Below are 27,390 nucleotides of genomic sequence, written 5' to 3'. Positions count from 1 at the left end.
ACCGTAGTGCTCTGTTACTGGGATATGGCAGAAGGACAAAACAAACCTTAGATAAAAATGCGCTGCTTTTTTTTAAAAATTATTTATTCCCAAGAGAAACCCCTGAGAGCTCCGAGAGTTCCTTAATCTTTTGTGTTTTGAAGAAACTAGTGTTTACTAGCTTTTTAAACCAAAAAATTGAAGACCTCTGGAGTCACAAGCTGCTCTGAGCTCAAGAAGCCAAGTGACAAGTGGCTGAACTTGTTTGCCAGAAGGCGATCAGCCATCCTAAAGATTAGTCTCCTTTTTCTGCTGAGACCTAAGATTACACAAGGACCTTTACTGTGATGGTCTTAACTGGAAACAGAACAAAGCTGAATTAACAGTACAAAGGGATGAAATCACTCAGAGTGGCTGCTCAGATGAACAGTGATGTGGGCGCAGGTCCCTGGGGAGGGTGGGTTTGGGGGCAGGAGTTGTGCGAGGAGCAGCTGGGGAAGCGATGCCAGATTCCAGCGTGAAATTCCTATCCGTACCCGGTGCATCCTCCACATAGGAAATGCTTTGATCCAGGTTACTAACAGTAATGTTTTGACGATTTGTTGCTGAGGTGTTTGATTTCTTTTTTTAATATCCCACTGTTGAATGCTGGCGGTTTCTCTCAGCGCTCATTGTCCAAATGGCTAAAATTGAGAATGTGACTCAGAGCCAGCAGTAAGGATTTGAACCCTTTTTTTTTTTAAAAAAAAAAATATTTTTATGTTAAGATCTCTGACTTAATCGCTATAGCTAATCTAGTTAAAATGGCGTACATCTCCGGATTTACTGGTACAGCTGGAGAAAAAAAACTTTTGCCAGTCATGTGGCCGGGAGTGATGCCTCCTTGTGACCATGATACTAAAGAGCTCTTTGTTTCAGGCTCATGTACAGTCAGGAATGGTTCCTTCTCACCCAACTGCCCATGCTCCAATGATGCTAATGACGACACAACCACCTGGTGGTCCCCAAGCCGCCATCGCTCAAAGTGCACTACAGCCCATTCCCGTCTCGACAACAACACATTTCCCCTATATGACGCACCCTTCAGGTGAGGAGTGTGTGCCCGCGAGACCTGCACCGTAACTGAGCCAGGTCGGAGTAGTCAGAACTGTTGTGAAGCAGATTTGGGGGAAAAAAAAAAAAGAAAATAAAAATAAACCAAAAAAAAAACCCCAGACCTTAAGATGTCCTTGTGGAGTGGCAGGCTGCCGAAGGCAGACTCCTTCTGCGTTTCTCTTTGTGAGCCTAAATGTACGAGATTTAGCTAATTTAGCCAAAAATTTGCTTCTCTCTAGCGGAAGTAGAGAAATGGATAACGGCGCGGACACTGGCACTGTGGGGCTGTGCTCTGTTCAGGGTTTGCCGTGGGGGATGGACTGTCTGTGTAGCCTGTTTATAGTGATCTGGGGTTTTATTTAATTTAAAGTGATCGGTCGTGAATATAGGAGTGAAAATGTTGCGTGGGAGCAAGGCTGTTAGACTTCTAATGACTGAAGTGACAACTGAGATCTAATCTTTAATTCAGAATAATATTCTGCAGCTTTAATTTTGGGAAAAGTAGATGCTGTAATGACTTCTTTCTGCTTTAAATTTAACCTTTACCTAAGTTTCTTTATTGTAACTTGTTTCCAAACAGCCTCTAAACTTTTGTAGTGAACTAGATACCTGGTTTTGTTTCTTGGGGAATGTGTGAGCAGGACAAGGCTGCTTTCTGAGGGGTTAGGTAGGGGAAAAAAACATCCAAAGGACATCTTGATAGATGCAGGGTTTTGGTTTGTTCATTAAAAAAAAAAAAAAAAAAGAAAAAGAAAAAGAAAAAAAATTTTAAAAAATTGAAATTCAGCTCAGTAGTTGTCCTGTGACCACTTTACTAGCAAACTGTTGTGTGGCTTGCCAATTTATTATTTACATTTGAACTTTTTTTTTACAGTACAAGCCCACCACCAACAGCAGTTGTAAGGCTCATCTGGAATAACTGAAAGGCTGGATACCTTTTGTAGGCCAAATACCCTCCTTCTACTGCTTCTGCCAACTGGAAGCACAGAAAACTAGAATTTCATTTTATTTTGTTTTTAAAAAAAAAAAAAAATTGATTTCTTGTAACATCCACTAGGAATGCTAACAGTTCATCTTGCAGTGGGAGAGATTCGGACTGAGTAGAGGCATTTAGGAACTTGTGGGCTATTCCATAATTCCATGCACTGTATCTGAGTCCTGCAAGTGCCCCAACTCTGCTTGCTGAAAACTGGAAGTTATTTATTTTTTATTGACCCTTCAAAGTTATGAACTCATCAGCTAGCAAAAGAAGTAACAAGAGTGATTCTTGCTGCTATTATCACTAAAAATCAAGACTTGGAGATCCCTTTTACTTCTAACTAAACTTGAAAACAGGTTCAGTAAAAAAAAAAAAATTCTAATCGTCAAACTGATGAATTATTATTTATAAATCACGTTTGATGAGATAATCACTATCGTGAGACAGTGATGTAACTTTTAAGTTAAGAAAACTTTTACTTTGTAGATAATATAAAATAAAAACTTAAAAAAAAAAATAAAAAATAAAAAAAGTTTTAAAAACTGACCCACTCGGTGTTTGTGTCGTGTTTTACCACTATCTTACTTTTAAATGTGCTCTCCAGCTTTCGATCCCATTGAAGCAAAGGTTTTACTGAGCGTCGGGTAAGCTCTGCATGTGTTTGCCGTGTGATGAAACCAAATCCATCACGTGTGGCTTGCAGGGCCATCGCAAAAATACATCAAAGGTTTCAAATCTGGGGTTCGGTGCAAGGTTGTAAAGAATTTCTGGGGTTTGGGTCTATTCCCAACACCTCAGCCTTCCACAGCGGTGTCACCGAAGGTGTCGCAACGGGGCCCTGAGGCGCGAGATGATCAGACCGCACAAGCCGAGGTGCTGCTGGAGAACCGGGAGAATATGGGGTTGGAAGGGACCACAAGGATCGTCTGGTCCAACCGCGGCAGGAAAGGAAAGGAAGAAATTGGGGTAAGCATTCCTTGGGAAAAGGGCTGGAAGAAAGGGGGGGAAAGACAGGAGAAAGCAACTCACCTCCTGTGGTAACACACAGAGTAGTTACAACTGCTTGTAAAGTGCTGAGGTCTTCCTAGGCGGTCTGTACAGCGCAGACTCACCAAGAGAGACTGGTTAAACTGGGCTTTATGGTAGTTACACATCAGAGGCAGGACTAGTAACCTGTTGTCTGCACAACCTTTGGTGCACAGCGGTTACCATCTGTGGTGAAAAACACGCTGGGGAACACAAATCCCACTGGAGCTTCTGTCTGAATCCCTCCAGTGCAGTCAAATGTCATTTAATTGAGGTTGGGTGGGCAGCAGGGGGGGCACAAGGCCGGCGCAGAGTGTGACGGTGACTTGGTCAGGGCTCCTGGAATGAGGTTCCTGAGAAGGACCAGCCCGTCCGAAGTTTCTAAGGGAGGGTTTCTGGCTTTTAGGAGCCATTAATTGAGTATCCGTTAAAATAGCATCCATGCACCTAGAGAGAATCAGACTGAAGACTAAAAGTGAGAAACGAGTTCTAAAAACAGTTTATTAAGAGCAGATTTTTTTTTAATATTATGGTAAAATTGCATTATTCAAGAATAAGTTACTTGTACAGTACATACAGAAAATACATAGAAAAACCTACTATACAAGAAGAACTTTTCTGTGCAGGTGAAAAGTAGAATTTTCAGATCAATACACTTTTCATCCAACAAACTGTTGGCTTTAATCATCCTGGTGAAGGCTGAGTTAGCGAGTGCGCAGTCGCCTCCCCTACCTCGGGTAGTTGCTGGCGAAGGCTGGGTCTGTTCGCATCGAACAAGCTTAAATTAAAATTCGTAATACTTGAACCTGTTAGTCAAGATTTCAAGCCTTTATCTGCTTGTTAGAATAAAACTGCTCTGGCTGGGCGACAGCTGTGTTCTGCGGTCTGGAGACTAAGAAATGAGAAGCTTTGGCCTCACCCCCGGACCTTTTCCTAAAAGACTTGTCCCCAAATAATTTTGATGCAAAAGGCATGGTAAGGTTGGTGGGTGGTGACCTGGGTTACTGGTGCCGTTCCTCGGGGCTGGGACATGGGAGGGAGGGAAGGATGAAGAGATGAAATAATGCTTCGTGTCATTGCCTTCTTCCAAACCTGTCACCCACAAGGACACACAGAAGCCACCAGTGGGGAGGGTCTGTCGGCAAACGGCGAGTGGTTTCTGGGGGAGAAGTTCTGGTGGGACCCAAAGCGTAGGTTCCGTGTTCAGCCAGTCCCTGCTGTTGCGGAGAGTGAAGGCACTGCCTGGTTTGCATCTTTATTGCCAAAAAAATAACTGTCCTGAGTATCTAGTTGACATGGGGTGTCCCTCCCCAGCCCCTTGCCTTGCTGGGCAAACGCACGGAGAGTCAGTGCTGGTTGGGTCAAGACTTTGTTACCCCAGATCCAAACTCACGTTGCACGTGCCCATCTCCAGAAATGAGGCACAAGCCGCGACCTCGTTGGTCACATCGAGATTGATTTCAGCTCTAGGAAACGCCCTTTCTCCTCCATGGGAGCACAGGGGGTGGCCGGATCCGCAGCCGTGCAGGGGGCTCGTCCCTGGGCTTCCCCTCCTCCTAAAACCCAACGCTGATACTTCATAAACACCAATAAAAACCCCTGTGGGCCAGGGAACTAAACCTGTGAAGCCTGAGGCCCCTTTCCCAGGTTACAGACAAATGTAAGATTTCCTTCAAGTTCCTTATTTTCCATAGAATGGAAGGGCTTAATGCTCTTTGCTCACTGCTGTAACGAAGAGGAGCACCTAACGGGCTGGATTAATGTGGCAAAGTGTGCTGGTGTCCAGCTCTGACCTCTGTCCCAAGCCAGATGCTTTCCAGGAGAAATGGGGTTTCAAACTCAGCCCTCCAGGAGCTGGGGAAATAGCCCCCAAAAAATAGATGGAAATAATTAACTAATCAGAGCAACTTTTTTGACTGCTCACTAGCAGGGAGAACGGGAGTTTGCATCCACTGGAGTTTGTTTGCACAGGGGAAGCAACTGATGGGGCGATAATGAACTCAACATATATTTTGCTAATCAAGCACAGCAATTTCCATTTAAACCACGGAGAAACCCCTTGCAATTAAACTGCAGGTTAAAAATACCACATGCGTGTGCATGTTTCCTTGCTGGCACTCGAACAACAAGCCCTGGCGTGCCAAAACAACCCGTCCCAGCAGCATCTGATTTATCTGGCAAGGGCTGCACTGGTTGTGAATATCAATCCCTTTTCCCAGCCCGCTCTTTGTTGCAGATGCTCTGAGCACAGGGTGATTCGGGTGAGCCCACCTCATCTTTTGGGGAAAGACCCCTTTGAACACCTGGAGCTCAGCAGGACTAAAAATCGGCTCGTTGAACCTCACCAAGATTTAGCATATATGTGTTTTCCAAGGCATGGATGCTCCATGAACCATGCACCGAGCAAGGAAAGGGGCTGACAACTTGTGCATCCTCCCCTCCTCCATCCCCATAAATAAATGCAAGTCCATGGGGAGTTATTTATTAGCCATGAAGGGACCTGACTTGCCTGGCACAAACCAACCCCGGCTCCATGTTCCTGCCATTCCCTGCAGCCTTTGTGTGGGTCTGGGGAGAAAAATGGGATGTGGATTCGGCTGAGAAGCTGCAGCCCAGGAGAGGGCTGGCTTTGTTTGTCCGGGTTTGGCAGTGCCGGAGACGCCACTGGCCAGTGCCATTTGCTCTTAACGCTCCTGTTTCAAGAGTGAGTGTGTGATGGCATGTGCCGAAACGCTGCTCCCCACCAAAATACAGGATTCCTCCCCGTGCATCCATTTTCGAGTTGTTTTTTTAACAGAGAAAATGGGGGGGCGGAGGGGGAAATACTTTGCCTGCTTTAAATGCACAAAGGAGAGGAGCCCTGGGAGAGGGCTGGGACAAGAGATGGGGTGGCACTAAATGCAAATCCTAAATGGTATCTCACATCGACGGGATCCTGTTTCTCTCAGCCATTGTCCTTTACTACTTATAAACCCAGATTTGCTCCCTGGGCTGCGTTTGGCCCCAACTATTTTGTCCCTGCCTGGTCCTGGCTCCCGCTGGTGCGACATCAGCCCAGCAGCACCACGATCGTCCCCGGCAATTCCTGCCCTTGAGCAGAGCTTGGCTCCCCGGCCTTTGGCTACCAACTGGGCTTACCCCACGCTGGCTTAACGCCAAAGCCCTGCCTAGAGGCTGGAGTTTTGCGAAACCTCCCTAACTCCAACCCACGAAGACTTTTTGTTCGCTCGCTTTCAAATTAATTCCGAAATGTTAATGCTCCTGAGGGCTTCCACCTCTCCTGCAACGTCAAGGAAAAATAAAAATAAAAGGCTTCCCTGTAAGGCCATTCAAAGGCAAGTTTTGCATCCAAAATCCCGGGGAGCTGAGAAATCTGGAAGTTGAGTGCTGTGAACATCCCCTCCTGGGTGTCGCAACGGCCCCGGCCCCTTCCTTATTCTCAAAATAGCCGCAGCTTCGAAGAAGCGGTTCCTCTCTCGGGGCGGCTGCGCCGGCTGCCCCAGGTGAAGCGGCAGCGAGGGCTGCGGAGGCTGAGAACGGGAGGGGGACGGCGCCGGCACCCCCTCGCCTGCGAGAGCCTGGTGCTCCGCTTTAGATACCGCCAAACCCTTGGCTACGGAGTGGGTGTGCGGAAAAAAAAAAAAGAAAGAGAGAGAGAAAAAAGAAGAAAGAAAGAAAAAGGAAAAAGAAAAAGACAAATTAAAAAGAAAAAGAAAAAAGAAAAAAGAGAAAAAAAAAAGAGGGGAAAAGAAGAGGGGAAAAGAAGAGGGGAAAAAGAACAAAGAACAAAAGAAGAAAAGAAAGAAGAAAAGAAGAAAGAACAAAGAACAAAGAACAAAGAAGAAAAAAAAGAAAGAAGAAAAAAGAAGAAAGAAAAAAGAAGAAAGAAAAAAGAAGAAAGAAAAAAGAAAAAAGAAAAAAGAAAAAAGAAAAAAGAAAAAAGAAAAAAGAAAAAAGAAAAAAGAAAAAATAAAAAAAGAAAAAAGAAAAAAGAAAAAAGAAAGAAGAAAGAAGAAAGAAGAAAAAAAGAAAAAAGAAAAAAGAAAAAAGAGAAAAGAAAAAAAAGAGGGGAAAAAAGAAAAAAAAGAGGGGAAAAAAGAAAAAATAAAAACAGGAAAAAAAAGAAGAAAAAAGGGAGAAAAAAGACAAATAAATAAAAAAGAGGAAAAAAAAGGCAAGTGAGAATGAGGTGGGCAGCACCTGTGCTGGCGAGGTAAAAAAATGTTTTTTGGGAAAAACCTCACTTTAGATTTGTGCCTAAAAGGCCTCCATCACCAGGATAAAATGTCCCCATCACCGGGAGGAGCCGTTCGCTGTCAGTCTCCGTGTTAGTTCTCAGCTAGTGACATTATTAATGATGCAGCAGTTAGTGTTCATGTCTTAATTAGCAAGGCTAATGGTGTGAGTATTTCTCTGGCTGGCGCAGGGAGTAACTGCAACTGTGCTGGGTTAAAAAAGAAGAGCAAGAAAAGCCAGTTTTTGCCTTATCTAAAAATAAAGCCCAAACTCTGATCACGATCATCCCCGCCCGACACAGAGCTCAGCTCCGGCAGGTCGGGCTTTGCTCGTCTTCGCCGGCGCGGCCCAGAGCAGCAACTGGTCGATGAATTTATAATCCACTTTTTTTTTTTTTTCTTTCTTTTCTTTCCTTTCTCCGTTTCTATGGCTGTAACACAAGACCCCGGGTCCTTCGCTGGGCACTGTCATGTCAGGGACAGGCAGGAGACCGAGCCTGACGGCGCGATGCTCGGCACGCAGGGGCACAGGCACGAGTGGCGTGTGTAAACAGTAACGAGAAAGCTTTGATAATAACAACAGAAATTAAAAATAAAAATAAAAAGGCCCTTTAACAGGCCGAAGAGAGGGAGCACACCCATATCGGAGTGAAAAATTACCCCCTTCCTTGCGAAAATATAATAATCATCCCTAACCAGAAGGAAGAAACAAGGTACATTCTTTCTCTCGGTGGGAAGTCTCGAGGATTTCTCCACCCGAAAGTGCATCCCAGTGCCCGTCAGAGCGGCGTGTACTGGTTGTCGATGGCGCGGACGTGGCCCCGGCCCGGTGCCTCCACCTCGTAGTCCGAACTGCGGTGCCGGGGGCCGGGGGCCGCGGCCGCCGCGCCGGGGCGCAGGCTCTGCACCAGCTCAGCCGGCGGCGGCACCAGGTGGAAGATCTGCTCCGGCGGGGGGCCCGGGGGGGTCTCGTCGGGGCCGTGGGGGCAGGAGGAGCCGGCAGGGACGTGGCTGAATTCGGGGCTCCAGCTGGGAACGGGCAGGGGCAGAGGGACGGTGCTGGTGGAGCCGGGAGCTGCGGGCGGAGGGGAGGGACGGGGGGTCAGGGGATGCTCCTGCCCCATCGCCCCCCCACACCGCGGGGATCGGGGTTGGGGTGTGGGGCACATCCTACACCCGCTGGTTTGGAGCAGCTTCTCCTTTCTTAGAAGAGGAAGCCGGGAGCTCGGGAGTCACCTTTCGTGCCGCTGCCCCAACGCTTCCACCTCCACCCCAGCCAAAGGACCCAGACGCGGTGCACGCGCACCCACCCCGGGGAGACAAGACCCCCCATCCCTGCACCCCAGGGGAATGTTCCCGTCCCTCTGTGCTCGTGTACCTTGTGGCTGGGGCAGGACGACGACGTAGCTGGACAGACGGACATCGCAGGCTGTCCCGCACTCCAGCGGGATGGGGTAGCGGTGGAAGTGGTGCAGCATCTCCAGGATGGAGGAGAAGCGGAGGTGCTGGACGCGGCACTGGCCCCGCTCCGTCAGCGCGAGCCGCAGGTGCTGTGGGGAGGAGCAGGGACCCATTACCCTTCCACCAGCTCCCTTGCTGGAGGAGATGCTGGGGGGACACAGGGATATTTAGGGGCTGGGGGCACAAGCTGCCTTAGCATGATATGCTGCATCCCCAGCCCACAGTCCCAGCTTGCTGTGGGGGATTTTGCAGCCCAGGACGGGGCACAGAAACACCAGCCCTCTGCGAGCATCAGGGCAGGGACCAAAAGAGCATCGAAGGGCAATGGAGCTGGTGAGGGGCTGGAGCACAAGTGTGATGGGAGCGGCTGAGGGAGCTGGGGGTTCAGCTGGAGAACAGGAGCTGGGGGGAGACCTTCTGATCTCTGACCTGCCTGAAAGGAGCTTGGAGCCAGGGGGGGTCGGGCTCTGCTCCCCAGGAACAAGCGCCAGGACCAGAGGAAACGGCCTCAAGTTGCGCCAGGGGAGGTTGAGGTTGGATCTTGGAACAATTTCTTCCCCAAAGGGCTGTGGGGCATTGGAACAGGCTGCCCAGGGCAGTGCTGGAGTCACCATCCCTGGAGGGGTTGGACAGACGGAGATGAGGTTCTCAGGGACACGGGGCAGTGCCAGGGGTGGGCTATGGTTGGACTCCATGATCTTGAGGGTCTTTTCCAACCAAAATGATTCTGTGGTTCTATCTCCGTGGGGTAGGACATGATAGGACAGAGACTGCGCTGCAGCAGGGGGGCTGCCCAAGGGGCTCCTGTGAGATTTCCCCCCCAGCCCCTCTCCCGCCCGTACCTTTGCTCTGCCCTGGAAGTTGAAGGTGAGAACGTACTCGCCGCGGCGTGTCTCGCTCTGCCGCACCAGGAAGACACCGTGTCCCTCCAGTCCCCCCAGTTGCACCAGCTGAGCCGCCTTCACACGGGAGATGGGCCCGTGGAACCAGGGGCAGGAGGAGAGGAACTGCTCCATCTTCGGCCCCGCCGCCTCCCCCGGGCTCCCTGACAGAGCACAGGGATGAGTGGGGACCCCATCACCCCCGTCCCCGTCCCCTCTGGCTCTGCCCCCACATTTGGGGACACCCGATCAGCCCTGTTGGCCACGGCAGGACGCAGTGTCCCCCTGTCCTGTCCCCAGGGTCCCCGGTGTCCCTGCTGCTCACCTTGGCCGGGGGTGTCAGTGCTGGTGGTGGGGCTGGCGGCCGCGGGGTCGGGCTGCCGGCACGCCACGAGCTCGGGGTCACCTGTGTTGGACCTGCCGGGAACGGGAGAAGCCAGGCTGAGCGCTGGCGGTGGGGGGCTGGGGGACATGGAGCAGCTGTCCCTGTCCCCAGGCTCGGGGACATCCAGCGGGCGCTTACCCCCTGCGCGCACACTCCCGGATCTCGGCCGTCCAGGAGCTGAGCTGCTGCTCGTCCCCCACCTCGAACACGATGTCAGTGGCATTGGTGACCTGGGGGACATAGGAGAGGGACACAGAGGCTTCAGAGAGAGATGTGCATCCTCCTCTCACCCACCTCGGTGCTCAGGCACCAACCCTGACCGCAGCCGGGGCAGAGCATCCCCCACCGTGAATGCCACATCCCCCCCCTGCACCCCCTCACCAGCTGGGAAGAGGAACCGAAATTTGGCACGGGAGCTTCTAGCACCCATATGCACCCTGGAGGCTGGGAAAGGCCTCGGGGCCAGCACTGGACCCCTCCTTGGCCAGGTCTTACCTTGAGGACAAAGGTGTGGGGGTTATCGGGCATCTCGAGGCGTGTACATCTCCGCACCTCCTGGACAGCGGAGCAGACGGCGAGAAGCTTCGGCTTGGAGCCCTGGGCGGGAGAGCAGCAGCTGAGCTGAGCCCAAGACCCCCCCACACCTCAAAACACCACCCCACGTCCCGCTAGGGATGGGATGGGGGTCAAGCCTGCCAGGAACCACCCAGGGCATGGAAATACCCCACTCTGCTGGGAAATACCTCACTGGCATGGAAATACCCTGTGTGGCAAGGAAATACCCTGCACGGCACAGCCCGGCCACTGTCAGGGCACCTCGGGGGGGCCACACGGTGCCCATCTCAGTGTCCCCAAGGATCCATCTTAGTGTCCCCAAGGACCCGGCAGCAGAGGATTGGGCACAGGAGAGGAGGGAGATGGGGGTTCCCAGTATGGCAGTGTGTTCTGGGGAGACCATGCAGTGCTGGGGACATTGGGGTGCAGGAGGGAGCCCCCCATGGGTGTGGGGCTCGGCCCGGCATGCCGAGAGCTGCCCTCGGCCACCCAGCCGGTTTGGTGCTGACACAGCCACATGACAAAACGCTGAGCAAACACTTCCACAAAGACTAATAATACTCGTCCCAGCAGCTTTCAGTTCCCTCTGCCGCCCCGTGCACCGGCCATCGAGCTGCTGACCACTGGGACCGGGCTGTACCCGGGGTGCCAGGGACCCTCTTGGGTGCCAAACACCCCTGGGCTATCCGGGCAATGGAGGCGGCTGAGTCACGGCCCCCTGTGCCATGTCCCCCCCGATCCATGGCCACCGCCCCCACACCACCGGGCTGCAGGCGCTTGGCCGCGCGATGGCATTTGCCAACCAAAGCGCATTCATTCTGCTCCCAGCTTGTGGTGCTTGCGGCAAAGTCACCCCTGCCATGTCCCCAGCCAGCTGCATGACCCCAGCGGGGTCCCCACCAGCATCTCAGTACTCTCCATGGTCACCCAACGAAACCACGTTTGGTTGCAACTTTTTTTTTTTTAAAAAAAACCTTTTTTTTTCCAACCCCCCCTCTCCTTCCTCCCTCCCTCGACACTCTCACCCCAGGACTCGCTGTACCATGGGGCCGGAAACGCAGTGCGAACAGGATCAGCCCTTATCAGCACCAAGCTGCGCCAAAAAGAAAGTTCTTAGAAGTCGCTCGCCGAACGGCACTTTGCAACAGGGTTGGTGCCACCGTGGCAGCTCGCGGCACCCTCGGCAACACTGATTGCAGCTACAGCTACAGCTGCAATCACTGTTGCTGGTGGGGCTGGGGATGCCACAAGCTGCTGCTTTATCCTGAAGGAGGTGGTGGTGTTTGGGTTTTTTTGCCATTCTCGGAAGGTGACTGTGTCCTGTGCAAAGTCCTGCAGGGACAAAGCCAAGGGGTTGCCCATCCTTGGCTGCTTTCCCACACGCTGGGTTGTGACAGCCAGCACGTCCCCAAACTCATCGGCACGGCGGGTTTTATCGGCACGCAACGTAACTGCAGCACGGAGTCGGCCGCTCGTTTTCCTAGGAAGCGGGAAATTCCAGGAAAAGGGAGTTCGGCGAAGCCCCCGGGGTTCATCTGTGTCCCTCCCCGGGGAGAGCGCAGACAGGGGGTAAGAACAGAGAAGGAAATGATGCAGCAGAGAGATACGGTGCCCGAAAAACCAGTCTGGCTTCGGAGAAGTGCCTACCGCAGGCACGGTACCCCCCGCCCCCCCGAACCACCGCACCTGACCACAAGATGCCCTGCTCGATGGTGGCTGGTACTGAGAAAGGAATTTCTTGGTAACCAAAACTGCACACTCAACACAGCACGTGTTGCCCTGCACCCACGGGTGCCTTCCTGGCAAGAGAGGTGCCACGGCAGCATCGTGGCACTGGGTACCCCCCGGCTGGCCCAGCTCGGGATGAGACAGGATGCTTGGGATGTTGACCCAGCTCAGCCCCAGCCCCACCAGCATCAGCTCCCACCCCAGAGACTTAGAAGCAGATAATCTCGGTTGGAAAAGACCCTCCAGATCATCGAGTCCTACCATTAACCCACCCCTGGCACTAACCCGTGTCCCTGAGAACCTCATCTCCGTCTGTCCAACCCCTCCAGGGATGGTGACTCCAGCACTGCCCTGGGCAGCCTGTTCCAATGCCCCACAGCCCTTTGGGGAAGAAATTGACCCTAACACACATCCATCGGGACAACAGTCCCATCAGCTGGGGACAGAGGAGCCACAGCGGCTCTCGGCACCTACTTAAATTTAGTGCTTGAGAACAGTGTCCTCCCACCAGCGGTCTGCTGCCCCCCAGGATTTTTATTTTTGTTCTTTGCAGGGAATTTTTCTAGAGTTTAAAAATACAAACCTCCAGCCAGGCCAGAGCTGTCCCCAGTGCCTGGGGACATGGGACAAACTGGAAGATTGAAGAAATTGGCCCCAGGGTGAAACCCCACTCCTGCTCCCTGCCCTGAGCATCCTGCCCGAACCCACAGCTTGATTCAGGGGGGACACCCCACTGCACCCCCCAACCCATGTCCCTGCATCTCCGGCCCCGGGGGGACCCTGTGGGGTGTCACAGGGAGCATCGGTGCAGCACGGGGAGAACCAGTGTGGCACTGGCAGCACCGTCACCGGGAGCACCGGCACAGCACCTGCAGCCCCTGTGCACCTGGGGAGGGCAAGGCAACCGGGAGAACGCTGGGTTTTGCCGGCATCTGCCAAACCTAGGAAGGAGCCCGCTGGCAGCTCGGTGCTGTGGCAGTGCTGGGAGCGCGAGCTGCAGGTCAGGCCAGGGTCACAGCTGTGCCGGGGCGGTGCAGGCGTGGAGCGGAGCTGCGGCGTTTCCACCCGGCAAAGCCCCGGCAGCAGCTCTCACCGCAGCTCCTGCTGCCTTCTGCGCTCCCGGTGTTTACGCGGGGCCGTGGTGCCGCCAGCTCCTTTCACGGTGACGCTCCCTCCGCCACCCCGGCAGCCACCTTTCCGCTCACCTTCCGTGCGTTCACATGCAAGCGACCGTGGGGAAACCAAAACCATCACCTGAGAAGGCTGGGTTGGCACGGCGGGTCCCCTGCACCTCTCTAATGAGGATATTTTGGATTTCTATATATATTTTTTTTTTGAAGCAAAACTCCCGCCAGCCCACCCACACGTGCTGGGAAAGGTCTCACCGGGACACTGGAGCCTGTGCCCAGTCCCCGGCTGGCAAAGGCGGCGGTGGCACAGGGGTGACGGCAGTGGCACGGTAATGATTGTGGTGGCACGGTAATGACAGCAGTGACATGGTGATGACGGTGGTGGCACAGCAATGATGGTGGTGACGTGGTGATGACAGCAGTGGCACAATGATGGCAGTGGTATGGTGACGACGGTGGTGGCACAGCAATGATGGTGGTGACACAGTGATGACGGCGGTGGCACAGCTATGACAGCGGGTCCAGCAGGCCGAGACTGTGCGGAGCAGAGAGCAAATCCTTCGACAGCAGCGGCCACTGTCACCGGCCCCTCCACACGCCGGGGATTTCCCCGTGCCGGATCTTTTGCTTCCACTCTGAGTCATGCCCTTGTGCAAGGTCCCTGATGGATACGGGTGAGATTTGTCACATCTTGTAAATCACGGAGCCTGTTGTGCGTCCCTTAGGCAAGGGACAGACCTCAGACAGAGCTGCCATGAGCCTGGGTCCAGTGGACAGACAGAGGGATGGACAGGCAGGTCACCACGATCTGCAGCAGTGCAAGTGCTGGTTATGCCGGCGTAAAACCACATCCCATGCCCACGGCCTCGGGGAGTTTTGTGATGTTTTGCAGGAGCAGGGAGGCTGTACCAGGGGATGCCAGGCGAAGTGGAGGGGAAACACATCCCATTGCTCCAGCACAGAGCAGCGGGGTGGCACTGGGGTCCTGGGGTGACACCAAGGGTCACACTGGAGGGTACAAGGCATCTGCTGCACTGGTGATTGGCCTCAAGTGTTTGAACCGCGGGTAATCCCGGTGTTTGTCCTTGGGGAGTTTTCACCATGGTTAAAACCAACGCTTGTCCTCGAGGATTTTGCACCATCAGTAATCCCAGCACGTGTCCTTGGTTGTTTGCACCACGGCTCAGCCCAGTGTTCATCCTCAGGGATTTGCACCACTGCTCAGACCAGTGCTCGCCCTTGCAGGTCTGCAGCCCAACTAATCCCAGCCCAACTAATCCCAGCCTCTGTCCTCCAGCAGCTAATTCCAGCATTCCGGGTGGTTGGTAGCACAGTGAATCCCGCTGCTTCTCCTCAGGTGTTTGCACCATGGCTGATCCCAAGGGGACAGGTCCCCCCGGGCAGCCCCATGCTGGTGCTGGGGACAGGGTCCGGGCTCCTGCTGATTTGGGTCGTTCCCCTGCATACCTCCAGCCTCTCATGGGCCTCCTGCACCCCACAGCCACACACGATCACACACAAGACTAGGGCAGCACACTCTGGCCTCTCTGCCTGCATGCAGAGGCTGTTCACCCTGAAACCTACTGACAACAGCAGTAAGCACCATCATGGGGTTCTCTGCTCTGGGTGCAGGAGGTTTCCCTGCCTCTGTTAAGCAGAGAAACAGGAGAGGTGATGGGCTGCTATGTGAGCTCGAGTCCCCAAACCCCTGGCCATCGCCTCCCCAGAATCCCCTCTCTGCCCACCCCAAGCCCCAGCCAGCATCCTCAGCTCACCAACACCAGAGGGACAAAAGAGTTTCCAAGACAGCCCATCTCTGAGCTTCCCCGAAGCACATGGCAGGGGACAGAGCCATCCTCCAGGGGACTGTGCTCAGCGGTGACAACAGGCACCCTTGTGCGGGCCTGAAGCGCTGGCTCAAGGGCGGCCAAGCCACAAAGCACCTTCTGTTCCCATCCCAAGCGGCTGCCGAGCGCCGGCGAACGGCGACGCGAGAAAACACAGCCTGGACCCCCATCGACACAGCGAGCCCCTATTTCTGATTAAATTAAACCTGCAGTGCTGCAAAAGGCAACCTCACAAGCCGCCAGGTAAATCCATTCCCGTGGGGAGGGATTTGGGGGTTCTGGTTAGAAACCCCCACCCCGTCCTCAGAGGTAATTGCCCCTCTTTGTGCATCGATAAACCTCCACCAAGTGAGGCAGCAGCCACTGGCTCCATGCAAATGAGTCAATATTCCCTCCCCAAAAACCTGCAAAACACCTCAAAAGCAAAGCGCCCAGCGGCTCATGCTCCCAGCAGGGTTTAGGAAGACGGGGGCTATAAACAGGATCTGTAAACAGGCAGCATTCGCCAGCCCCTTTTTTTTTTTTTTTTTATTTTAAGCCAAACTCTCTTCCAGCGTGGGCTGCTTTAATAATTTCCTGGAATAAATAACGAGCACAGAAAGTAAACAAGGTGTCTGTGTGCAAGCGGGAGTCAGCTGCAGCCAGGGACTGAGTCACCCCAAAACCCATCCATGGAGGGCTGGGGGACATGGGGTGTCAAGCACAGACCTCACAGGGTCCCCATGGTCCCCAAGATGTGCCGGGGGTTTTGCATCACCTGGGACAATGCAAGATGCTCCCACATGGGAGCATTCGATCCCCATGGTGGGTATTTTGGCCCCAACGCAGGACCTGCCCCTTGGCGGGTGCTGCGCCCTGCCTGGCTGAAGAAAGCAGATCTTGCCCAAAATGCTTCATTTTTTACCATAATCTCAAGATGACATTGAATATTATGATGCCCATGGTGGGCACTGGTGGGAGCTGGGACCGGCTGCCCAGTGGGGAGACATGGGTTGTACCCCAGCCAAGCTCCCGCTGCCGGGATGATTCCATCAGACCCTGCGCTGCCCCTGCAGGCTCTCATAAATATTTACCTTTGAAAAAAAAAAAAAAAAAATAGCAGCACTGAGCCTCGCAACAACCACATCCTGGGCTGTAAAAAAAAAAAAAAAAAAAAAAGAAAAAGAAAAAAAAAAAACAAAAAAAAAAAGAAAAAAAAAAAAAAAACCAAAATGACAACCACCCCCCAAAAAACCCCACTGGGCATCTCAAAGCAGCTGCCGGGGCTGAGCGGGACCCAGCAGCCTCCTGCACCCACCGGCACCCCCCCAGATGCAGGACGTTCGGGGGGGAAGCGGCGCCATCCTTGAGCTCTTTCCCAATCTTTTTCCCTGTGATCCACTTAACATCTCAATTTTTCATTCACTTCTCGCCTTGCACGTGATGCTTTCCTACCCGAGCAGCTCTGCAGCATCCGCGTGAGGGAGACGGCCCAGTCGCCAGCAAAGCATCACCATTGTGAGGAGGGAGTCACAGCGATGGGACAATGACTTTAAAGGACAGGGTTAAAAAAGAGAATCAACCCTGCAAGCCCTTCTCCTGCAAACCCCAACAGCTCCAGCACCCGGGGAAGTGACAGGTTGGGGATCCATCCTGCTCCCTTCCCCTCACAACCCAATCAAGCTTCGGCGAGCTCCATCCCAGCAACACAGTTTCCAAAATAAGAAACTCCGCTCTTCAGCAATTAACGCCGGGGCTGTGGTTACGCTGCTAAAAGTGTTTTTTCCGTGCATGACCAAGGATGGAAAAAGTTGTGGTTAATAAATGACAAATAACCTTTTGTCTCATCGCCCTCCCCCCCGTGCACCCTCACTTTGCGATACCAAATAAAAGAAGGGGGGGAAAGAAAAAAAAAAAAAAATCACCACCAAAATCTCAAAAAGCTGAAAGGATGCCCAGCCCCACGCGCCTTCGAAGAACAGCGAGCGTCACGGTGCCGAAAGCGAAGCGGTGAGGGGATGTGCCGCCCGCCCCGCTCAGCAGTGAAAGTCTGTGAGCAGCTTTTGGTGCAGCTCTGGGCGCCTTTGGGTGCAGTTTCGCCTCTCCTGAGGGAAACGCAATTCACCCAAACCTCTCCGGCTCTTACCCCACAGCAGGTTTCCCAGCTCCTGTTCTGGGGATGCCAAGAGAGGGACGCAGCCCCTGAAGAGGGATGTGGTCCACGGAAATGCCAGGAGAAGGATGCAGCCCCTGGAGATGCCAGGAGAGGGATGTGGTCCCTGGGGTTGTCAGGAGAGGGATGCAGCCCCTGGAGATGCCCAAAGAGGGATGCGGGCCCTGGGGATACCAGCAGAAGGATGTGGTCTCTGGAAATGCTGGGAGAGGGATGTGGTCCTTCGGGTTACCAGGAGAAGAATGCAGCCCCTGGAGATGTCAGGAGAAGGATGCCAGGAGAAGGATGTGGTCCCTGGGGATGCAGGGAGATGGATGCAACCCCAGGGGCTGCCAGGGGAGGAATGCAGCTCTCTGGCCACGTGCTGTCCAGCCACCAAGGGATGACGCAACAGCATCACTCTTGGTTGGAGGATCAAGGCAGCAACCACCTGCCAGCCTGGGATCCTTCAACATTTTTTAATGCAACGAGGAAAAAAAAAAAAAAATATGGTGTGAGCCAGGTCACCCCTGGGTGAACCATGGGGATGAGGGCAGGCGCACACATGGTCCAGCCCACTCCGGCTCACAGGACGGAGAATGCCAAATAGGATCCAGATTGACACAAATGTGCCTTTCCCCAGGCCATGGCGACGATGGGACATTGAGATGCCTCCCATCACCAAAAAACCCCTTCTTGTGGGGCACCCGCTGCCCCACTCCTGTGGTCCTGGGAAGAAAAGACCATTTTGCATCATTTTGTGCAGGAACACAGGAGTTCACTGGGCTGCAGCAGCGACAAGGGCATTTGTGCATCCAACCTGGCACGCCTGGTTTTCAAGCGTAATTACAGGTCACCAATAAAAGGAAAGGGGGGTTGGATTTTAAGCAAAGTGTTGTGCTGCAAAAGAGGGGGTTTGCTGGCATAGAGATGCAAACAGAGCTGCTGCTAGGGTCAAGGCTTCCCAAAATGTGGTCTCTCCATCCCTCCCTCCACCACATATCCTCCGGTGAGTCACTTAAGGCCGCATTTGAGTGGCCCCAATTGCTCCTGGAGGTACAAAGCAGCTCCAGGAGGAGCTGGGATGGGGACGGGGACCAGAATGCTTGGATGTCCCACATCCCACGCCTGACCGGCTGCTATGTGGAGCTCCAGGCGCTGAAAATCAGAGCCCAGCGGCACAGGACCTGCTTGCTCAGGAGGTGGCAAGTTCTCAGAAACCAGCTTCAGGTGAAAGGAAGGGGAAAAGAAAAAAAAAAGAAAAGAAAAAAAGGAAGTCAGAGCAGTCTCAGGCTGAGCAGAAATAAAAATACTGCTCCTCCTGCAGCCACAGCTGAAGACGTACGAGCCATGACACAGGCACCGTGGGTTTGCAGCGGAAGAGTCTTCCCGGCTCGTCTTGGCGTGCCGTCAATTTACGCGATGCACTGGATTTCATTAAAATGCTATAAAGAAACCAGCACAAATGCAAATCCCATTTCCCTTCCCCTTCCTGTAAGAACATCTGGTCAACAGAAACAGCTTGGGACGTTTCCGTTGCAAATCACAGTTTTCATGGAGTTTAGGACTTGGCCATAGAAAAGGCACTTGGGGCTGAGGCTCAGCTGGTGATCAGAGCACCCCAAAACCCTACAGGGTTGCCCTAAAATATGCAAGCTTGTTTTGCCAGCCTTGGCTTAAATTTATGAAGGTGGAGAGGCCTCTGAGCTACCCAGTCCTACACGTTATATGAGAATAAATATTGTGGTAGAGGAGAAACCACTTAGTGCTTCCACAGAAAGCAAGCAGTACCAGCGAGCATCGCCCTCACACTACACATCAGAGAATCCATGCGGGCTGCAAGCCTAGGACCATACCCAGGGTTTTACATGTATATATATACACATCCATCCATACAGGAGTTATAGATACCCCGATAGCCCCCTGCTCCAGGCACTCTGCATATCAGGACGGTTTCATGCCACAGAGCATCGTCACCTACCCTTGGCACCGGCCAGCGACATCCTTGCACCCTGGCACCCTGGCACCCTCCGGCGTGTCCCCAGGGTGGGGGTCTGGGTGTCCCCCTGCCCTGTGCCAGCTGCCCTGAGCCCAGTGGCACCCCTCATCCATCCTGCTCCTGGGATTGCTCCGCATCCCATCGTCTCCAAACCCCTCCTGGGCTACATGATTTTTCCAGCGCTGGAGGGAGGAAGGAGTGATGCCAAAACCAACTCCACACCGGCGGCAAGCACGGGGAGCCCCATCTCATCTGGACTGAAGTTCCCACGAGACTAGCACATCCCTGCGGGATGGGACACCCACACCAGGCAGTGCCACCAGGAACGCCAGCAGCTCCGGCACTCATCACCCCTTGGCCCCGCACAGTGCCGGCTGCAGCCACCCAGGCAGCAAAAATGGGATTAGGGCTCTTCAAAGCGCCCTGCGCCCTTTGATGCCGGGCACGTTATGGGATTAGTCCAAGAGGCCCTGTTGGAGCGCACCAGGGGGAAAACAGAGGGGAAAATAAGATAAAAGCTGCCAAAAGCAGAGTAATGGAGCAGCAGTCAAGCTGTGGCAGGACACGCATGGGACCACCCCCTTTCCCTGCACACCCCGCTTTTCCAAGGTCATCCAACATGCTGAATATTTGGGGGCTTGATGCTGTAAAGCCGTGAGGCTCAGCTGAATTTCCATTTTCATCTTATTATTGTGAAAGAGTAGAATGGAAGAAGAGGAGGGCACTTCTGGAGAGACCTCGAGGATGACCAAGCCCAGAGACCAGCCAGGGATGCGAACCCCCAAGGGCTGTTTTTACAGTAGCTTATTTAAAACCATTGATCATCATGAAAGATTAAAAGCATCTTCAAATCGAGAACAGATCCATGACATGGGCAAAAGGCAGCAGCAAAGCTCTCTGAGCATCCCAGGGCTGGAGGATGGAGGGGGTCCCTGCAGCCTTCCCCAAGAAGATATTGGTTATTATTTCGTTATTTTAAAGGAGGAAAAACAAACGAAAGCAAAAACAAACAAACAAAAAAACCCACCAAGAAGCTTTTCTGTTCCCACTGCTCCCCAGTTTGCCTTCTTGCTGATTTTGGGGAATGGGACCCACCAACACAGCCCAGGGCTTTCCACCACCCCCAAAATTCAATCACAGTTCCTAGGAAAGGGGTTCGATTTGTTCTGCTGTAAAGGAGATAATTAACTGGGCCAGGGCCAGATTCAAAAAGGAAGGACCCGCCCTGAGAATATTTGCACAGGAAGCAATTTATTCCAGAGATTCGCAAAATCCAGCAAGGAACATCCCCCTTTCCATGGACCTGGCTGAGAAACCTCCGGGCTCAGGGCCCCAGGGGACCACAGGGTCCACCGCCTCACAGTGACAGGGACGCCCCGGGAAATCTCTGCGGGATGGAGAATTGGTGCAAAACCGCAAGGAATAATGCTGCGGAACGGCAGGGGAACTTGCTAAATGTCTTGTTTTAAACGCCTCCCACCCACGGGGGAAAGCGGGGCTGTGCAGAGAGTAGGAATGTGCTGTGTGCCGGGCTGGCTTCCCAAAGGGAAGGAAGGGAAAAAAATAAAGAAAAAAAAAAAAAAGGGGAAAAAGCAGTGTTTGCAAGCACCAGGTCCTGGGGACAGGGGGATGCAGTGAAGGCCTGATAGCCTTTTTATTTTTTTACCTTGTGCGGACACTGGGACAAACTGCAGCCCGACACAACAGAGCAAAACTGGCTTTCAGATTCTAGAATTTGGGTGTTTCTAAATTTTTTTTTTTTTTTAATTTTCATGTTTAATATGGAGTTGTTTGACAAAAATAGCAGGAATTTAGCCATCTGCTCCCTGGCGCAGTGCTGCAGTGAGCAGCAAACACAGCCCGAAGGCAGGGATGAGCTCCGGCTCTATTTGAGGCTTCCCCCTTCCAAAGCACAAGTTAGTCAAAGCTAAACAAGCACAAAAAAAAAAAAAAAAAAAAAAAAGTGAAGAGAAAATCCAGCCCATCACGCCTGCATAAGACCTGCCATGTGGAGGAACTGTCTTTTTAAAGATTAAACCCCGCAGCTCCCCCCGCATTGCTCCCTGCTCACTCACATCCTGCATCATCTCCGCTCCAGCCGGCGTCTCAGCACCATGGGAGCTCCCTGGGGTAGTCAAGACTTGAATTTCTAACCACAGAAGTACTTGCAAAAATAAAATTAAACTCCCTTAAAGGTCCCACGGGGAGCAGAGGAAGGCACAGAGCCTAAGTTCTATTTTCCCCTTCCTTTCCCAACTTGCCCAGGTGAGCAGATGCCCTGGCTGCTGAAGCCATGGCACAGAGGGGACAGGGTGAATTTGGGGTTCACCAGACAAGCTGCCCCCCTGCCTTGCTGGGATGGGTCCGTGGGGCTGGGGACACGCAGGATGGAACCCACTAGCCCTCTATCATCAGCTCGCAAAGCAGGTGCTCTGCTTCCAGCTGGAAAACCCAGCTTTGGTGTCCCAGCAGGGAGAAAGGCAATTGCATCTCGACCGATCGCGATAATTAGCGTGCGCATTGCCCTCGGCACGTGGTCACAGCATCTTTCACCACTCAAAGGTGAGCATGCAGCAGTGGCTCTGAGGTCTCAGATAAACACAGTGCAGCCTTGCGTGTTCACCAAGGAGAAAGAGCAGTAGCACAGCAAACCCATCTGGTCCCTGGGCTTGTGCCCAGACACTGCTCAGAGTGACAATCCCTTGTGATCAGGGATGCACCGTGTCCCCGCTCCTCCCCTGGGACGTGTTGTCACTCTGGCATCGTCCCCAACCCGCTGCTGAGGGACCCACAACGTCCCTCCGGCCAAAACGGGCAATAGCTGGTGATACATTATTCAGACTGGACATGAGGAAGGAATTGTTGCCCCTGAGGGTGGTGAGAGCCTGGCCCGGGTTTCCCAGAGAGGTGGTGGATGAACCATCCCTGGAGACATCCCAGGCCAGGCTGGACGGGGCTCTGAGCAACCTGAGCTGGTGCAGATGTCCCTGCTCATGGCAGGGGGGGCACTGGGGGAGCTCTGAAGGTCCCTTCGACCCAAACCATTCCATCTTTCTATGATTCCTTACCTTGGGTGGGTCGAAGAGCTCCAGCACGTACTCCTCACCGTCGGGTGTCCCCGTTCGCCGCAGCACCAGGCGGCAGCGGTGCCAGCGCGTCCCACTGTCCAGGGAGCTCTCATCCAACAGCCCATACTTAAGAACCCCCTCCTTGCGCACCTCGGGGGGTTGCTCCCGCGACAGCCCCCATGGCAGGATGCGCTTGCCCAGTCCTGGCTTGAGAGCTGCCTCCGCCGTCACCTCCCCATCCCCGTCCCCAAGGAGGGCGTCCGAGGAACGTCGTCGGAAGAGGCTGCGCCAGCTCCTGCGCAGCTGGCTGAGCGAGAACGGCCGCCGCGCCTGCCCCGCCAGTTCCTCCGAGCTCCAGGACTTGCGCAGCCCCGTTGGAGCAGCCTCAGGGGCTCGGTTGGGCTGCTCAGGATGGGCACCCAGCTCCACTTCGGCTTTGGTGGCCGCCATGCCCAAAGAGGCGTCCGTATGCCGCCGGTGTGTCTCCCGGTAATCCCGCGCCGGGCCGGCGGGCAGGATGCGGAGCTGGTTCATGGCGAAACCCTCCTTCACCTCGTGGCAGAAGTACTGCTGGAAGAGGTCGGTGAACTGCACCGAGAAGTTCTCGGCAGCCAGGAGGTCATGGTGCGGGTGCTCGGTGGCGAAGCGCAGGTAGTGCCGCGCCAGCTCCTTGGCGGTGCTGATGGCGTGGAGCTCGCAGAACTCATGCCAGCCCCGGGGATGTGCTGGCGTGCCGGCCGGCAGAGCGTGCCCATTCATTGCCGTGGCTCCAGCGAGGCGGCCGTGCTGCAAGACAGAGCACACGGGGGTGTTAGGGTAGCCCCAGTGCCACCCCCAAGCCCCGGGAGCCTCTTGGCACGGCCGTGCAGGCAACCGCTACAGCATGTCCCCTGCCACTGATGACCATGCAAGACGCTGAGCGCCCAGCCCCACTGCGGAGTCTTGTATCCCCATCCACACCTGGTAGGGCCATGCCTCAGTTTCCCCACCTGCGAGGTGGGGTGCAGGCAGGTCCCGCAGCGGGGTGTCTGCACGGCTTCCCGCCAGCACAGCCGCCGGCAGCTGCCCGCCGTCCCACGGGGACGCCCGGCCGGGCTGCATCCGCTCTGCTCCTGCCAAGGCTTCGCAGCGCCGATGGGTTTCCCTCCAGGGATCTATTTCAACAGAGCTGATAAAGCTGGAGTGGGGGCGGGAGGGGAAGAAACAACACGAAAAGCTGCAGAAATTCAGGGACGGAGCTGCCTCGCCTGCCAGATCTATGCAGCCCTGCTGGCCTGGGGAGACATGGCCGCACCGCTGGCATGGCCGGGGCTGAGCATGTGTCCCTGGGGGGATGCTCCGAGGGGCCGTCTGGCTCTGGCAAACCACACCGTATCTGTGCCCTGAGCAGATTTTGCTGCGAGGCCAATCTGACGGCACCCACGGCTGGCGCGCAGCCACCCCGGCGTGCCCGGCTGGGCCCAGCAGCAGCGCTCCCCACCGTGCTGCTCACCGCCCAGCCTCGTGCTCGCCGCCGGCACTTATCGGGGCCGTGCACCCCGCTCGGGCAGGAAACATCAGCCAAGCCACCCGGATCCTGCCATGCCAGCACGGGCACCGCCATCTCCCCAAAACTCCAGCCACCCGCCAGCAGCACCCCGGCTGCTGGGAGGGGAGGAAAAGTGATTGCATTTGTCACGGGGAGGAAAAATTAAAGAAAAAAAAAAATAAACAGAGGTCAGGAGGAAGCGAGCGGGACGATGCAGAACACAGCAGATCTGGTTTGCAGTCGGGGAGGCGATAACGCTGGGAAGCGAAGCTCTATCTCTGCCCACCCGCCGCCCTTCCTAGTACGTCCTGTGAAGTTTCTCAGCGAGGGGAGATGTTATCTGCCCCCCGCCAGCCCCGCCGGGGCCCGGCTTCTCAGAAGAGAGCCGCCCGAGGCTCAGAGCCGGCCGGCGTTGCGGCGGTGCCGGGCGTGCGCCCCATGTTCCGTGGCCCAGCTGAACCCCCCGGCAGGGCCCCCGTGCCGGCGTCTATCAGCACCGCCAGCCTGCCTGTGACTCAGCATCCTCTGCCTGCGCTCCCGCTTCCTCCCGGCGCCCGGGAATCGCCGCCATGGCCACCGGCACCGCCAGAACGCTCGGCGGGGCGCTCCCCCCAAAACGCAGAGGGAAGTGGGGCACCCACGCAGATGGCTCCTCAGATGGGTGGGAGATTCTCAGCACAGGGAATTCACCTTCCAAGTTTTCAGGCTTGCTCTGCGCCGGCTTCGGGAGAGTTCGCGGTGTGAGAAAAGCCAGGCTTCACCTGCAGCACGCGGCGGGAAGCAGCCGAAGGCCATCTCCAGTAACAACGTGATTTCTCCAAACGGCACGATGATGGGAAATACACCCCCGGTGCTTCCTCCTGCCCACACAAACCGCGATGCCGTCCTCCCTGCTCATGCCCAGAGACTTCTGACGTGGGAATAGTTATCCCAGCTGAATCGACGCTTGAGCTACCACAGCGGCATCCCACTCCTCCGATGGTGCCGGGTTTTGGCAGAGATGTGCCACAGCGATGCCGAGTACCTGATGCCGTGTAGGCTTCTCTCTGCTCCAGCCCATCGTGCTCCATGATGCTGGAATTCAGCAGCCAGTGGCTTTACATCCGCATCCCTTATACCCCATACGTTGCCATGAGGGGCTCCTGGCCGTCCTGTGCATCACCACTGAGTTGAAGGACTTGTCGCAATGGCTAATTGCTTTAATTTGCACCGAATGGAGAATCCAATCCACCCTCGGACACACCACAGACTGGATGGGATGGGGGGCTAATGTCCAACCCTCCCGTCACTGCAAGAGCTGCCCGTCACCCAGCCCGCCCTGTCTCAGGGCTGGTTTGGGGGGCTGGGGTAGGAGCTCGAGGAAGAGCGGGATGGACCTGCCACGGGCTGGCTTTGATGTGGTTGGGGTGGCGAGCCCCAGCTTGTGCAGCATCCAGCCCTGCAGCCCAGCCGCCCCCAGCTGATTGCATTAAACTCTTGCCCAACCTGGCAAGTGCCACTGCCCCGGCTGGGACGGCAACCCTGAGGCCACAGCTTGGATCCGGCAATGGCTTATTTGTGCCTTTGTGGTGGCAAAAATCCCAGTAAATGCATCTGTTGTGCGGGAAGGACACCCTCCAGCACCCAGCGCTGCAAATATCCAGCCTGGAAGGGAATGGTTACGGAGCAGGGCCGGTGTCGCCGGGGCCAGTGCAGAGGCACGCTCACACGCGGGTGCGCGCAGGCACTCCAGAGCATGTGCAGCGCAGCCAGCGCGCTGCGATCTGAAAATGAAACTGGCCTCAACTCCTCGCCGCGACTCTCCATGCCAGGAAAGCGCACAGCAGCAATGTAAATAGGAAATTTGATTTATGTGCCGGCGCTCTCAGAAACAACCATTTCCCAACTGGAGGAAAAGCAGCCAGTGGCATTTTCTGCTCCCTTTTATAAGCACAACTCTATTCAAAATTTACCCCCAGGGCTATTTTCAGGAGGGAGCAAAGTGAGGGGCTGGGAGACACCCTCGCCAGCCCCGCAGCTCCCGGCATCCCGAGTAGCAGAAATACAAAGTTCCCACAATCCCAAGAGCGGGAACATTGTTCCTTCCCAGGATGTCCTCCATGAAAAGAGCTATTCTGAGCCAGCAGCAGCCTTTCTTGGCACGGCCCCGCAGCCCGCTCGCGAGTCAGCTATAAAAGGCTGGGTTACAATGAACGGCACTTTTCAATGGGAGAGCATCCGGTGCGGGGAGCTCGGGGGGATGCGGGTCCCCGGGGGGGCCAGCCCACCGGGGGTGGGCTCTTAAGGGCTGGGTGGTGTGGAGCATCCCCCTGGGATGGTGCTGGTGCAGCCCCTCTCTGCATTCCAATCCGCCGGGGATAGACACGGCAGGTGCTGTAGGACCGGCTGGATGTGACCCGGGGTTCGGAGCACAGAGAGGGACAAGAGGGGTGGCCATTTGGGGATGGGAATGAGATGCAGCTGCTCAGAGATGCAGGAGGGTCTGGTGCAGGGGGAGAGGTGGGAAAGGGTCCAGCCGCAGCCTCCCAATAGGGGATAACAAGAGGAACAGAGGAGAACACCCCAATTTCACCCTCCTGCAAGCTGGGTGACAACACAGCATGCTCACAGCACGTCCCCTGCAGAGCAAGCACAGCCATGGAAAGCAGCCCCGACTCTGCACCCATGGAAAGCCCCATGAAGTTTTATTGCTGCCCTTTAGCCGAGCCTCTCCTCCCTTCCAGCAGCCTGCTCTCACCACCACTCTCACTGATTTACCCCCAAGCAGATCAGAAAGCCCCAGCCCACGTGCCCAGGGGAGACTGGGTGGAGGCGAGGAGTGGGACAAGGCCCCTATCAGCCCCCCAAAACAGCCCCCACATATTTACAGCATCGCTATAAACCAGCCAAGGCCACTTGTGTGTCAGGCCAGCACAACCCGCAGCAGAACCTGCCCAGCACCATCCTGCTCTTCCCTCTGGGAGCAGCCCCCTGTGTGGTATAGATTCTCTGGGGTCTCGTAGAGGGTGAGTGTGCAGCACCGCATCTCTGAGCACCATCGCTCCCTACAACCCACCGTCTGTTTGCACGAAAGCTGGAGGAGTCCGGGGGTCTCAGGACCTTCCCTCCCTCTCCTTTGGCTAAGCTGAACCGACAAACTCAAAAGCAAGAGAGGAGCAGGCTGCACAGACCCCACCACATGCTCACATAGGCTGTGTTTTCTTAGGTAATCAGGTTAAAAGCTGGGAAGTTGAGGGGGGGCGGGGGGGCACTAATTTTGCTTTCCTATTCCCACTTTCTCACAGGACATACACACTCTTTACGTGAACACCCGGCACTACACAGTTTGCTGTATTAAAGGTCAGAGCTGGCCTTAATCTACGG

At 54.7% G+C, this 27,390-nt stretch overlaps 2 protein-coding genes across 11 annotated transcripts in view; one reads left to right on the top strand and one right to left on the bottom strand.

Moving 5' to 3' along the window:
• The window catches only part of ATXN2 (ataxin 2), a 51,620-nt gene extending 49,088 nt beyond the window's left edge, over positions 1 to 2,532 (top strand). For 7 of the 10 annotated variants that reach the window (XM_065646103.1, XM_065646100.1, XM_065646107.1 and 4 more), the window contains one exon: positions 898 to 1,742. In XM_065646103.1, the coding sequence (XP_065502175.1) occupies positions 898 to 1,101 (204 nt within the window). In that variant the 3' untranslated portion in view covers positions 1,102 to 1,742. Of the gene's footprint in view, positions 1 to 897; positions 1,743 to 1,948 lie in introns of those variants that run through there. The other 3 variants (XM_065646104.1, XM_065646102.1, XM_065646098.1) reach the window with 2 other exon arrangements.
• A 5,561-nt stretch (positions 2,533 to 8,093) lies between these two features.
• Positions 8,094 to 23,600, bottom strand: SH2B3 (SH2B adaptor protein 3). Its single transcript, XM_065646652.1, has 8 exons — positions 23,460 to 23,600; positions 22,500 to 23,285; positions 10,537 to 10,638; positions 10,180 to 10,271; positions 9,982 to 10,073; positions 9,618 to 9,820; positions 8,693 to 8,864; positions 8,094 to 8,389 (listed from the first exon to the last, which is right to left on the bottom strand). The coding sequence occupies exons 1-8, from the start codon at positions 23,598 to 23,600 to the stop codon at positions 8,094 to 8,096; spliced, it is 1,884 nt and encodes a 627-aa protein (XP_065502724.1).
• Positions 23,601 to 27,390: the final 3,790 nt, after the last annotated feature.

This window comes from Caloenas nicobarica, chromosome 16, assembly GCF_036013445.1.
Source record: "Caloenas nicobarica isolate bCalNic1 chromosome 16, bCalNic1.hap1, whole genome shotgun sequence".
Classification (NCBI taxonomy): Eukaryota; Metazoa; Chordata; class Aves; order Columbiformes; family Columbidae; genus Caloenas; species Caloenas nicobarica.
The sequence above is the reverse complement of the archived record's forward strand: the minus strand, read 5'-3'. Positions and strand labels throughout refer to the sequence as shown.

Coding starts and splice junctions, on each gene's coding strand:
- SH2B3 (XM_065646652.1), bottom strand. CDS start 23,600: ATGCAGCCCGGCCGGGCGTCCCCGTGGGACGGCGGGCAGCTGCCGGCG. Junction 10,272..10,536: donor CCCACACCTTTGTCCTCAAG/GTAAGACCTGGC, acceptor TATGTCCCCCAG/GTCACCAATGCCACTGACAT. Junction 9,821..9,981: donor CACTGACACCCCCGGCCAAG/GTGAGCAGCAGG, acceptor GTGCTCTGTCAG/GGAGCCCGGGGGAGGCGGCG.